At 43.5% G+C, this 14,052-nt stretch overlaps 1 protein-coding gene across 22 annotated transcripts in view; it reads right to left on the bottom strand.

The window, feature by feature from the left end:
* The window catches only part of KIF1A (kinesin family member 1A), a 117,044-nt gene that overhangs the window by 62,632 nt on the left and 40,360 nt on the right, over positions 1-14,052 (bottom strand). For 9 of the 22 annotated variants that reach the window (XM_081192492.1, XM_081192503.1, XM_081192507.1 and 6 more), the window contains exons 6-17: positions 13,833-14,011; positions 13,223-13,334; positions 12,059-12,136; positions 11,474-11,539; positions 10,333-10,350; positions 8,927-9,002; positions 8,424-8,502; positions 6,560-6,702; positions 5,150-5,176; positions 1,421-1,632; positions 871-950; positions 178-253 (exon numbers count right to left, since the gene is read on the bottom strand). In XM_081192492.1, coding sequence (XP_081048618.1) covers positions 178-253; positions 871-950; positions 1,421-1,632; positions 5,150-5,176; positions 6,560-6,702; positions 8,424-8,502; positions 8,927-9,002; positions 10,333-10,350; positions 11,474-11,539; positions 12,059-12,136; positions 13,223-13,334; positions 13,833-14,011 — 1,146 coding nt within the window. The remainder of the gene's footprint in view (positions 1-177; positions 254-870; positions 951-1,420; positions 1,633-5,149; positions 5,177-6,559; positions 6,703-8,423; positions 8,503-8,926; positions 9,003-10,332; positions 10,351-11,473; positions 11,540-12,058; positions 12,137-13,222; positions 13,335-13,832; positions 14,012-14,052) is intronic. The other 13 variants (XM_081192511.1, XM_081192513.1, XM_081192493.1 and 10 more) reach the window with 2 other exon arrangements.

Raw genomic sequence — 14,052 nt, 5'->3', positions numbered from 1 at the left:
GGGCAAAACATTCATTCAAAATGCTAATGACAACTTCTATGTATCACCAGAGTCTCAGGTGGAGTTTTGTCTCTATATTTTACACACACACACACACACACACACACACACACACAGCCATTAGCAGATATCAAAATGCAATTGAGCACAGTGGATGAGGCAGAAAAAGAATCCTACCTTTTTAGGTGAAAATACTCCCAGTGTACCACCATCTTCTCTCATAGCCACTCCCATTTCTGCAAGCAAAGCTTCCCTGGAAAATACCAAAGGATGAAACTAGAACTTAAACAACTCTGCCAAGGCCTGGATCTTGTAGCATTCAGAAAGAGACTGCCCCATGCTCTCTAAACAAAATTGATGGTAACAGACGTAAATCATTAAAATGCTGGTCTTGGGAAAGTATTGATGCTGGGGAAGGATAAACAGGGGTGAGTGGGAAAGTAGCATAGGTAAATGTTAACAACAGGCTCTGAGGCACAGAAACAGCCATGCTTTTAGAGGAAACATGTGATGAAATTAAAGATGAGCCCTCTTCACTTGGCTTTCTGCTAAACTTGATGGGGCAGGGAGAGGTTTCTTGCACTCCAACATGCACTATGCGTTTTTCAAAAAGTAACGTATGAAATGGTTCTTCCTGGCCCAATAATTCCCAGCATCCCAGGCTCTCTAGTCATCATAAATGGGGAGTCTATGAGCTGAAACAGCCTCCATGTGGCAATTGCTCCTCATGATGACTTTCACAGATGGCTCTCTGCCAATACATGGAATGTTTCTCTGTTATACTGAGGCCATACTGCGATGAAACAAAATGTCAAACCACATAGGTGTGAACTTTTTATATGAATATAGCCCTGATAGCTTGACTCCTACCTCTCCATACGAATTGCTTCTGTCCTGCGCAGCTTTTCTTCCCATGTTTCATTCAGCTCAGCAATGATCTTCTCAGTTTCCTGCAATGGGAAAGTTGAACATAAAACATTGAACTAGGAATATATTGCCTGCAATGCATTATGCAGAGCTTATCAACCTTTCTCTAGGACAGGGATGGTAAATCTGTGGCCCTCCAGTTTTGCTGAACTAAAACTCCCATCATCCCCAATCAATGGCCATGCTGGCTGGGGTTGATGGGAGCTGGAGTCCAACAACTTCTGGAGGGCTTCAGATTCCCTGTCCAGGGTGCAACAATCAGAAAAACTTTATTTCACGACTGGAATATGCACAGTGCACATTCACTTTTGACCTGATCATAGTTAAGAGGTGGCTTCAGATTCTTTCCAACATTATCTGAACAAGGTTATAATATTTAAAGGCAACACTGGAGACTAACAATTATTGTCTCTGCTATGGTCTCTTTCTACCAAGTTTCCCACCATCAATAGCTCTGTGGTACAAATATGGCATGCATGATCTTGGCTCTTACCTTCAGTCTCTCAATGGCTTCTTCACTACCTGGAGCAAACATGATGCGTTCGTGGAGACTGGAGACCGAAGCAGCTCGGCTGGACAAGGCTGAGAGTGAGGAGGACGGGCTCATTCCTACCAAGGCATTGGTCACTGTGGAGAGATTGTCATGGCGTTGACTCATATCTGCCACTCTACGATTATCATTATTGTTCTGAAAGTCGGACATGTCTAAGGGATTCAGGAGGGGAGAAAGAAGAGGGAAAGACACAAAGACAAGAAGGAAGGAAAAGATAGAGAAAAGAAATGCAGTTGGGAAATAGCAACATGATGCAATGAGGAGAAAGGTAGAAATTCAACAAAGAGATACACAGACAATAATGTGGGTATAGGTGCCAGGGCAGGAGCCTAACATCAGCTTATCTTATTAAGTCTCACTTTGCTCATGCCTGTGCCTTGGGGGAAATGGACAGCTTACTGAAGATCTTGTCTACAACCACTGTGGACCCCTTCTCCTCTAGCATCATAGGCAGGGGATAGAAAAATTCCTGGATAACATGTCCATTAAGGCCATGCAGGAGAAGATTTCAGGACTGATGGGATCTGGAGTTTAACAAGATCTGGAAGGTCATGGGATCCCCACCCCTGCAACACATGTTCTAGATATGTAATGTAGACATCTGCTCTCAGATAAAGGTTGGATCTTTGGCTGGTGTCAAATGCTCCAAAGCTTCCTGTCATTACACATCTGTTGCATCATTACTATTGATAAAAACCAGAAAAGGCCCCAAAATGAAGAGCATAGAATAAATAAACTTTGTGGGTCTAACAGGAAAATTCAAACACTGTTGAAACAGGTAATATTAGTATCAGCGTTTTTTACATCCAAGGGTATTGCATGTTAACAACACATTAGTTTTATGAGGTTCATGTCCAAACTAAAACAAATAAATGTTTCCAGCAAAAGTTTAGTGTTTTAATAGTTAGTGTTAGCATAATATTAATGAGCCCAAGAGCTTGAATTTAGAACCAAGTGTTCAACTTCCCATCTGTTTGTGAAGGTCAGAATGGAAGTGTTGCTTGAAAAAGCAGGACCATAGACACACCATCTTCCCTATATGGATCAAGATAGTCACTGAGTATCAGCCATTTCAGTCAAAACTCAAAGAAAAAAGGGAAAGTAGGAGGTTAGCTATTGGGAATTCCCAAGGCATTTCTTGTCCATTCATCTAGATCAAGATAAGATGGCTGCTGTTTCAGTTTTTTTGGCAGCGTCTAGGATTAGGAGAAAAGCTGTGCATATTCAGAGACTCTGAAATGAGTGACCTTAATGAGTGACCTTCCTGCTCAAAGAAGTCCCCTTCTAAATTTTACCTTTTCACTGCATTTTAACAAAGAATAGGAAACTGAAAGAGGCCAGAGCATGCATCTTTGTAATGCCAAAAAGGCCAAACATACCTGAGATGCATGAAATCCAGGAGAAGACCCTGAGAGTTTTACATGATGGAAATCTCATTTTCTGCTTCCCTAAACATTATAAACAACAATAACCAGGAACACCTCTCTTAGACTGTCCTGGTAAACCTTTTTGCAGCAATGGATAACGCTCTGGCCTTGCAATATAGTTGTCCTCTCCTCTGCAGCTAAATTATCAGCCTCTGTTCAGAGGCCTAGCTAGCAGAGGCATATCATGGGGGGGGGGGTGCTGTCACCCCAGGCACAGTTTTGGAGGGGTGTGCCTTCCTGCCAGTCATGAGCTGTTGAGTCCTTTTCAGGCACCCTCCAGCAGGACGAAGCCAAAGGAGAAGGCAACAGCTCAGGCGTCCTGTGAGCCCTGTGCTGATCACAAAAGGAGCATGGGGTTGGCGCTTGCCTGTTGCCTCCTTCTCAGAGGCCTTCCACCTGGAGCCTGGAGGGCACCTGCAAAGGGCAAAACAGCTCAGGCATCCTGCAAGCTCAGTGCTGAGCATTGGAGAAGCAACGCTGCCCCTCTCCAATGCTGGGATCCAAGGCTGTGAGCCGGCCGCGCCTCCAAACATTGGAGATACTGGAATGAGCCAGGGCTGTGAGGGCACCCAGAAGGGACACGGCAGCTCAGGCACCCTGCAGGTCCCATGCTGCCTGCAAAAGCAATGCAGGATTGGCACAGGGAGCTGCTTCGTCTCTCCGGTGAGGAGGACGCAGTTGCTTCGGTGGCACGCCCCGCCTTCATGGCGCGGCGCTCTCTCTCTGGTGTATGCCCACCAGCCCTGGGGTGGTGGCAGGAGATGCTTTGCCGCCGCTGACTAGCCAACACAGCCTGGCAACCAGGCATCACTCTCACACCATTACAAATCTTTGTCTGCTTCCCCCATCCCTCACCCTTACAAAATCTCTTTGAGTATGGAGATCCAAGACTATGGCTCTTGAGTAAAGAGCAGAGTAAATATTGGTGCACTATTTCCCGAGGCTATGTTTTAGAAAAGGGCATTGGCAAACAGGTTGGTAACTCAGGATAATTGTTAAATTTGTAACAACATCAGAAATCCAGGTGTAATCAGGTGAGCAGCACTGTTAACTACTCTGATTTGGGTTGGATTTCTGGTTCAATAAATCATATGTTTAATAATATAAATAGATGTCTTGGGCTTTGTTCAGCAGATGGGCGGAGGGAAGGCAGAACCTGTGCAATCCAGGGGGTGGGGCAGGCCCGGTTGGGTTTTTAATGCATGGGTGAAACTGGGTGATTTCTGAGAACATACAAGCCGTAGAAAATTTGGTTCGCCTGCCTGTGGTTTAAATGGCTGTTTTAGATCAGAGCGTAGGCTGCACTGCTCACAAACAAGGCACAGACTTCAGCGCCTTTTAACATGCCAGCAAAAGCCAGTTCATTCTGTCACACCCATCAGCCGATAAACTATTCCAGCAACATTCCTAACAGATACAACCATACAATCAGCAGGAGGGCCAAATAGGATCACCAGTAACAACTGTGCCACCTGTGGCCTCAAGCAGATACCTTAGTTTCCTTCCTCCTTCCTCCTTCCCTCTCTCCCCACCCCAGAACATATTTGTTAGACCCAGTCCCAGCAGAAGCAGAAGCAGCAACAGCAGCAGCAAAAGCAGCAGGAAACACAGTTACAGCATAGAGAAAGGAAACATCAGGGGCATAGACTGCCCAGAAGATTTTAGTAGGCAAAGTTTCCTGGATAATAAGATTGTGAAAGACAAAGTCAAGGTATGGTGAAGAGCTGCAGGACCTCCAACTAAGGACGCAGGGCAAAATGGCCTGGAGGAAGTATAGACTGTGAAGTTTATTTTGTCTATGGGTGCATGTGTCAGTCAAGCCCATAAAAAATCTCATTACAGGATTCTCAGGGTTTGGGATAGATCTTCTCCAATCGTGAGGAGCAGTCTCACACCTGGGCCTCTTCATGGGGGGAAAGACCATTTCTATGGAACAAGGTTATAATTAGAGTGCAGGACTCAATCTCTCATTGGTGCTGTTGAAAGCAGTGGGTGCCCATCCAGGTTATGTTTAACACGTTGACTGGATTATCGCTGATGCTTTTTTTCCCCCTCCTCCCTACAGGAGACTGTATCAATATCAGGTTGGGAAGCTATGAAGGTGACCATGTTCCCAATAGCCTTGCTGAACTGTATTTGGGGAACTGTCTCCTTTCTCATGCTGTGCTTATGTTCCTTAGCTATGACTGAGCCTGTCAGAAGCAGAGAAGCACACAAAATATCAGCAATGGGGAATACACACATTTAGGTCCTCCTGGAACAGGATTGGCTAAGAGAGATAGGAGAAGGGTGCGGGGGGAAGACAAAGAAAACAAGAGTAGGTTTATCTCATAGGTATAAAGAAACAACACCTGAGGGCCTTTCCACATTACCAGAAACCTGGAATTTGTTCTTTTGTACAGTATGCCATGTATTTCCATAGTGCAGGATAGGAGTCAGACTGACTGCAAGGGGATAGTCTTCTGTCAAACTAGTTTAAATGGGAAGATGTGTAATCACCTTTTCAGGAGCACACAACATCCAAGCTAATATAGGGGTGTGGAAAATGAAACTAAAATGCTAACAAAATGGTGGTTTTCAGCAATGACACAGTCACCGTCCAATAAAGGACACATGAAACTTATAAGCCCACCTTCTCTGCAGCACTTACTCACTGTAGGTGGTAGATTACATTTTCCTAGCATCAAAATACTGCTGTTTGATTGCTGTGGGATAAAGAAACCAAAATCCCTACATCTCACAACAAATGTGTTATCTGGGAGAAAGACATCTGGATCCCCTGCATCAGCTGAACTGTTTTATTGCTCAATTTATATTATTGGCAGGAAAGGCCCTGAGATGCATATCCTTCACGTCAAACTATTTCTCCCTCATTCACAGCGTAGGAAGCTACCACAGCAATATAATGTGGTGACACAATTCTCCCAAGTCAGACAGGAGAAGAACTGAAATACTGCTATGATCCTGTGCAGTGGTGTCCCCCCCCCTAAAAAAAGAATAATGTTTAGGGGTACTCTTATTTTCCTACTCATATTGAAATACTGCCCCTCAATGAGGCCAAACTTAGATTCACAAAATGTTTAGGGGCATGCATACCCCTGCGTCCCCCCATAAAGAAAGCACTGATCCTATGACTGGGCCTTTAAAAAGCTATGGGTCATGTAGAGGGATGTGCCTGAAACCAGGTGTGCAAAGACAGATAATACTTTTAGGGAATCAGGAGGAAACAATGGGGAAGGAAAAGATGAGTGAGTCCCAGGAACAGAGCTTCCTTGGGGTCATTTTCCATATTACTTCCATCTGGCAGGTGTGACAACACAGTGAGCTATTCATTTGCAGTAGCTTCATACTTAGATTGAGCAATTGTCACCATGTGAGAGCACATCTTTTGTTCAACTGTTTGTAGTGATGTGATAAAAATAACCTGTAGTGGTGAGCACACTTGACACAGCCATTGTATGCAAAGACTTAGCTTCCACATGGTGGCTATAACATGTGACCTGACCCTTATACCTTCTTATTGTCACTTCGCAGTAGGGCAGGAGAGGAGGGCTATCAAGCAAAAAGGGAAACCACACAGAGGGTGGATCTTGTTCTATTCAACGTGGGGATAAATGCCAGTCCCAGTCCAATGCATAGAAATGTAACATACTGTCAATGATGTCTCCCAGGCCCTGGGCGTACAGCAGGTCTCTCAGGCGAGCCACTTCATCCTTCAGTTCTCTGATCAGTTTGTTGTTAGGATCCTCATTAATGACGGCATTGCATCTGATCTGCTTAGCTCGGTCAGCATACCTATAGGAGTAAGATTCATTCTGGGTAAACTAGGAAGGGCTGCTGACAGTGCCATGCTGTGTGGCTTCTACGGAAGAACACTGAGGTGAGCTTCCTCATTCAGCCTCAGAAAACCCAGCTATTTTCCCTCCCAAACTCAGAAAATAGCTCAGTTAATTCCAGTCCAATTCTGAGTTATACAAGACCTCGTTCCACACTCAGTTTTGGTAACCAAGGACACAGAGAGATCAATTCTTTCGCACATCACCCTGGTGAGCCTCCAACCCCACACCCCTTCCATTGACCTACCTGCCCACCTGCCTCCATCACTACACTACTCTCTCTCTCTCTCTCTCTCTCTCTCTCTCTCTCACACACACACACACACACACGCCCCCAAGATGGAGAAAAACATTCAGGGCCATGCCACTTTTTTATTTTATTTGCAGATTTGTAAATTGCTTCATAACCCAAAGTTACAAAAATGGTGTATGATAAAATAAGATAAAATACCATACAAATGAAATATTTGAGGTAAGAACTGAAAACTGCCAATACTACTACTTCTACCAGGAAATACAAAATATGATTACACCACTAGTATAGTAGAGAGATTCTGTAGGGCCCTGGATAGGGGAGCATACTGGGACTTTCCTGGGCTCTACTGCACTCTAAGAGAATCGCCAGCAGAGCTCTTTAGAGTGGTGAACCAGCTGGCCCAGACCTGGGTTGTATCACTGAAAACAGACCAGTCACTAGTCTGCTGTGAGAGATTTGTGAACTACTTTGAGGGCAGAACCACTCAGATCCATGCTGAGCTTGATGCCACAATTGGTCTGGCTCCATTGGAGGTCCCCGGAGCACCATCGAATGACAACTTGTGGGATTGGCTTCAGTTGCTGCAGCCTGAGGATCTGGCCTCCTCAGACACATCAATAAAGCATCTTAGTCTGGCATTCTGAATCGAGAGGGGCTGCTCACAAGTGAACAGGGATGTTTCATCCCTCTTATGCAGAGTCAAGCTGATAATAATAGCACAGCGAAATTCCTGAAGGACAACGATACGGATGAAGAAGTGGTGGAACCTCAGACTGTTCCTGTGGCAACAACATTAGTTAACAGCAAAGCATATTCAGGGCCTTCCATAGGAAGGAGCTCTGCTACACTATTAGCAAAGAACTGTGGTGATGTTATTAATGGTGGAAATAGATAGGATGTTAGGAGGAGAACATACATGGATAACTTCATTCAACTTTATTTGCATAGCTCCTACAATAAAATCAGGCTGTTTTTTCACCATGTGAATTTTCTTCCTGCTTGATGTATCTGATCAGGGTGTATCAGCATGCTTTTCCAGGCTCCAAAAGCACATATTCACCACTGCTGTTATTGTGAAACTACTGTGGGTTAATCAAGTGACCAAAGTGGCAGTAAGTTAATATACGCTCAGTGCTTTTCTGTGGAAACAACTTGAAATTGTTGTGATATGAACATTATATGCAAACCTGCATTTCCAGACTTGAATGATCCAGATTTTCCATTAAAAAAAATTTTTTTTACTTCATATTCCCAAAATAATCCACTGGAAAAAAAGAGTTCCTGTTTACTCAGTATCCAAACATGTTTTCCTCCTGGAACATCTTGAGAGTAGTCTCATACAAGCAACATAGTCTAATTTCAAAAGGGGAATCTTTTACCCCTTGGCCCCATTCAGAGTGTGAGAAAACTTGCATGGGACCTACCTTAAGGTGCTGAGAGTCTCATCATAGTTGATGTCAGCTGGACTGAGAGCAGCAACCATAGCAGTCCGAGAGTTACCACCTGCCCAGGAAATTAACACAGAAAAACAGTGTCTGGTACAAATATAAAGTTATATACCACATCTCTCCTTTGGCTCCCTTCCTTTCCTTTCTAACACTCTTCCTGTATAACTATTATTTCACTCTCATGTTCACCATATCATTTTGCCCACAAGGTATGAGCAAACAATAAAACTGCCCCAAGCACTATGATAGCCTCATCAGTCACCCAAACGTTGTGCGAGTTGGAGAAAAATTTGGTACTAGCAATGCACTATCCATGCTTGACCATATTGATGCAATGAAATTTCTGGCAATGGTGCTGCTTATTGGAGTGTTACCCACCCTTCCAATAGAAGGAGTCTTACAATAAACAACCTGCAGGGCCACTGTCAAGAAATCAGAGATTAAGAATAGATCTAAGATAAGTCATGAGAACAAAGTACCTAGATTTTCTCGGAGCAGCCAGGTAAGTACAGAATCCCGGTATGGAATAAAGTCTGTTTTTTTCTTCTTCTTATTCTACAGGGAGGACAGAACACAACAATTAAACATACACTTCTGATTCTGAAAGTGTTTGCCAATCCAAGGAAGACAGAACATCAAGCATATGTACACCCCTGTTCTTTGAATCCATGTACATAGTACCCAGAATTCACTTGTTTCTTCTGAAATTCTGCATTTTGCTGCAGTTTCCCCAAAGCCAGTTTCACTCTGAATTCAGCACTGTTTGAGTGGCCAATCCCAGGTACACTCATATGCAGTGGAACTGTTTCCTGGGGGTGGTCCTACATGACTGATGACAGGGGGCGATATATCGTGAAGGAGCCCCCCACTTCCCACCCACCACCTATCCTCAGCACAGAAGTAAGCCCCACTGAATCCTTGGCAAGTGTGTTAGGATCTAGGTCATTTTATGGGGTGGGAGATAACAATGGGCTGGATCTGTCTCTTCTCAATCATTTTGATTATTTAAGGTTCCAACTACCAGGAGAAACAAAACTGAGAACTTCAGGCAGGCACCATGGAGCACATGGGAAAACACCTGTGTCTCTCTTGCTAACACCACCCCTGCTCTCTGCACAAGAGCCCATTAGTTGCACCAGCTGCAGCTAACCAGAAAAAAATATGGTTGGCTTTTTAAAAGGTTACATGGAGTAGCCAAGATTTCTGTTAGGGGGGCAGAACTGACCTGATTGGCCAGTTAATTAAGTATTTCTATTGTTTTACTTGACCGGGGGGGGGGGGCAACTGCCCCCCTGCCCCCCTCCCTTGAATACACCCATGCATGGAAGGAAGACAAGTATGTGTGTGTCAGTTAGACAAAGGAGGGGATAGAAATGCTAACGAAGACTTAGCATGTCAAGTCTGTGATGTGCTCACATAGACTTTTCCTCACTTGCTTGGAAGTAAATTCCATTACAGTCGTACCTCGGAAGTCAAACAGAATCCATTCCGGAAGTCCGTTCGATTTCCAAAATGTTCGACTTCCAAAGCGTGACTTCTGATTGGCTGCATTTGGAAGCCCAGTCAGACATTTGGCTTCTGAAAGAACGTTTGAAAACCAGAACACTCATTTCTGGTTTTCAATCGTTTGGGAGCCGGAACGTTCGACTCCCAAGGCATTCGGGAGCTGAGGTACGACTGTACATCTGGAAGATGTATAGGATTGTAGCTGCAGCCACAGGAAGATGTGGGCCTCCACAAAACCAATGGGCAAAGTTGAAGCCCTTTGTTGCGGGCACCCACAATCTTTGGCACGAGGTAGCACCTATGTCTCCAAGCTAGTTATGGAAGAGAACAAGGGAGATCAGCTCATTCCTATAACCACCTCCAAAGCACAGGTATTTACCTTATTTGGTCCTGAATCCTGAAAAGAAACCAAAGATACTGATTAGAGTTGAATGAACATATATTACTAAAATGGGTCAAATAAAAGAACAATTGGATTTGGGGACTAACTAAAATAAGAAAATGGGACCAACATCCTGACTTCTCACAAGCCAGATATAATACCCACATGTCCAGATGGAGAGCATTTCTGAGGCCTCTCTGCTGTGCCAGCCTCAAGCTGGTGTAGCAAGAGACATATTCTGACCTAGTCAGCACAAGCAGCGGAGTTTGGGAAGCAGTGGTTGCTCCACATTGATACTCCCCAACCTAGTCTTAGGATTGCTCTGCCCATCACAGTTCAGAGGTAAGGTTCATAGAATTATAGTGGTGTGGAAGTTAGGGTGCTAGACTTGACAAAATAAGGAGCATATGTCAGCCATACAAAGGTTTTCTCCCACTAAGATCCATTCCTGAAGTATTCAGACCTTTCTGCTCAAGTCAACTACATCTTGTATGATTAGGAGCTGCCAGAATGTTTTCAAACAAAAATAACTATTCTTTACAAATATAGTTCTCTGGCATTTCAGTTTTTAAAGAAACAATGAACAAAAATGTCCTGTCTTTGTTTTGTTTTTCACATAACATTTTTGGACATTAGACTTAATTTTAGAAACTTAAATGTATTGGAAATTTCCTGTTTTGATTATCACATTCCTTTCCCCCCACCCACCCAAAAAGCACATAAGGAGATGGGAGCTAAAAAAAAGAAAAGCCTAATTTCACATGCATATTTATCTTCCACAAACTGAAACACAGGGCATCTCCCAAACTTTATTCCTCTTCTCTCAGGCCTTTGGCTAATTAAACAAGCTATGGTCTTTTAAACTGTAGAGGGGAGAATACTGCTTTTGTTTGTTACTATGGTATGCATTTTTGTGTTTTTATACTATAAACTGCCTTGTGATCCTCAGATGATAGGCAGTATAGAAATAATAATAATAATAATAATAATAATAATAATAATAATAATAATAATAATAATAATAATAGGTTCATAGCTGCTGCAGGGACCAAAGGCTGAGCAATTCTAGTGAAGCATTGCAGAGTATGTATTGAGAGATGTAAACTCTGTATATAAACTCATAACTATCAATCCTTACCATCTCAGCCAGAGCAGAAATCACCTTCCCCAGAGTAGTGAGTGATTTATTGATGTTTGCTCCTTCCTGTAAGAACAAGACAATCCTTATTTGGAGCAACTAATTCCAACACAAACTTTTCACAAAGAAATTTCAACCGCAGAGGACATTCTGCTTCACACAACCATCAGGATTAAGAATTACTCCCTTGAGAAGTTACCGCCTGAATAACAACAACAGTAACAATAATAATAATTTGGTGAAACTCCACTCCCATGCAGTAACAGACAGCTTTGCCTGTATCTCAACCAGAATGAATGAAGGGCAGCAATATGGGGTGGCATTAATAGTTAGGCAATAAGGAACCAGCAGCAAAATGACTGAAATGGAAAAGAATGGAATATGAGCAAGTATGGACTGCAGAAAAGGACTGGTACATGAACAGTGATAATTACCAGGCCACTTTCAGACATTTCAGGGGTTTTTTTTTGTATTTTCCAAGAAATAACCTTATGCCATAGTATCTGAGAGGCTTGGTGTACCCAATCCTACATACAATAAAGACACATGCATCCATTTCTAGTTTAATTTGGTCTCTTCTCTTACCTTCAGTCTTGTGCCTTTTGCTCCTGTGGAATCAGCTCGTTCACTCCCTGCAAGATCCACTAAGCTAATTTTGCTGACCTGAAATCAGAAAAACAGATGAGGAACTTGTTGCCTATGATATCTACCACCTGAACAAGAGGCCACCTAGGTACTGACATATGCCACTTTTGAGTCTGATGCAAGAAAGGCAGGAAAGAAATAGAACGCATGACCACAATGATGTTTCATAACAAGGCACAACAGTTTAGCAGCAAATGCTTTGTTCAAATGAAAGTGTTGGACTCATACCAACTCTTGCTTGGCATGAATCTAGAAGGGCCACATGAAGTTGAGATGTTGGAAGCTTTAAGAATCTCATTTGGAAGGAAGTCCTTCACTCCACTCATCGCACAAGTGCTGACTAGACAGGCTAAACTGAGAACTGTTTCTGTGCTTTTTCCAATGTTTTTAAAAATTAAAACTTGTTCATTTCCTTTCTGTCAATAACAAAACTCAAGGCAATGTACAATAAAACAACCAAGAAATCATAACAACACAAGATGCTTGCCCAATTGGGCTCTCCATGATGGCCACATTTGTCCCAACTCTGGCAGCAGTCCAGAGGATCCAGTATCCAGAACATCCAGACCCATTAAAGGTGCATAGGCCTTAAGGCTAATAACCATAGTCAGAGCCAGCAGCAGAGGACTACTGCCGTTAAGCTCTGCTGGCGGGCTTATTGGAAACATCTGGTTGCTGGGTTAGATTGACCTTTGTTATGATCCCACTCTTTTTACATTCCTAGTATCTATATATTTTGGTGGAAGTTCTGACAACACAAAGCTGGAGCATTTTTGATTATTATTTTTATTCCCAGACCCAAGTCTAATTCATTGGTGGGTGGAGGGCTTTGCAAAGGAAATGTAAGGAAGATTAAAGAATAGCAGGTTCGTCTTCTAAGCAATCCCATCAAACTATCCTCACCTCATTTTTTTGTACAATGATGATCTTTGCCCCCATTCCATTGAGTCATGTTGTTTAGCTAAAGAGCCGGCTGAGGTCAGTGGCTGAGTCATGGCCATGTAGTTATAACAAGGAAGGTGGCAGGAGGCTGCACCCATTCCACCCCTAACCTCTTGTGCTGCCTGCAGGAACACCAACTTTTACTGGTCTGCCTACACTCACCTTCTCAGTGGTGATGTCAGTCTCTGCATCATGCCGTTTCTGGGTGAAGATAATGTTGAAGACGGCATGTGAGCGGCTGCTGGTTTCATTCATATTGGTGGCAGCCACCGTCCTGTTGAGCAAGAACAATAGTGAAGTGTTAAATTTCTATTTCTGCTTAAGTTGGAAATCCAAGTTTCACTTTCTACTTGCAAAGATCCAATGCTATAAGGAGGTCTTTCTCCAAGGTCTCAAAAGCCTCATTCAATTGGGAAGCAAGGCTGACAAGGCAGGAATCCAGGCTGGTAATTAAGATTCTAAACAGTGCTCGAGTGCTTAAGCAATTCTTTAAAACAGGGATGGGAAACCTGTGAACCTCCCATCAGCTGCAGCCATCATTGTCAATGGTCAGAGATTTATAGTAGTTGTAGTCCAATGACATCTGGAGGGCCACGGGTTTGCTAGGGGGTCCTTGTGTCCCAGTACCATCAACTGTCCCCTTAGGCAACCTCAGCTCCCCAATAACCCCCCTTACCACAAAGACCTCTGGTGGAAAGAGCTCTGAATAACAATTATATTCATGACTACACAGGAGAATGAGGTAGGCCTTCCTGCAGTTGTTGTTTTTTACCTGGCTTTGTTTCCAGAGTCCATCAGATCCTGGATGTCATTATAGGATGTGACAGCTAGTTTCGAGAGATCTTCGACGTATGGTCCAAGGAGTGGGTGCTCTCTCACCCTCAGGTTTCCTTTGTTCTTGGGGTTCAGGAGGTCACGCACACGCTCACAGTATATTTCCATGTAGCTCACCTGTGGGGCACAATGTGCAGACAATGAGAATTATGTACTGA

Source organism: Podarcis bocagei (assembly GCF_964188305.1).
Source record: "Podarcis bocagei genome assembly, chromosome: 4".
Lineage (NCBI taxonomy): Eukaryota > Metazoa > Chordata > Lepidosauria > Squamata > Lacertidae > Podarcis > Podarcis bocagei.
Note: the sequence above shows the minus strand (reverse complement) of the source record. Positions and strands in the feature narration are given on the sequence as shown.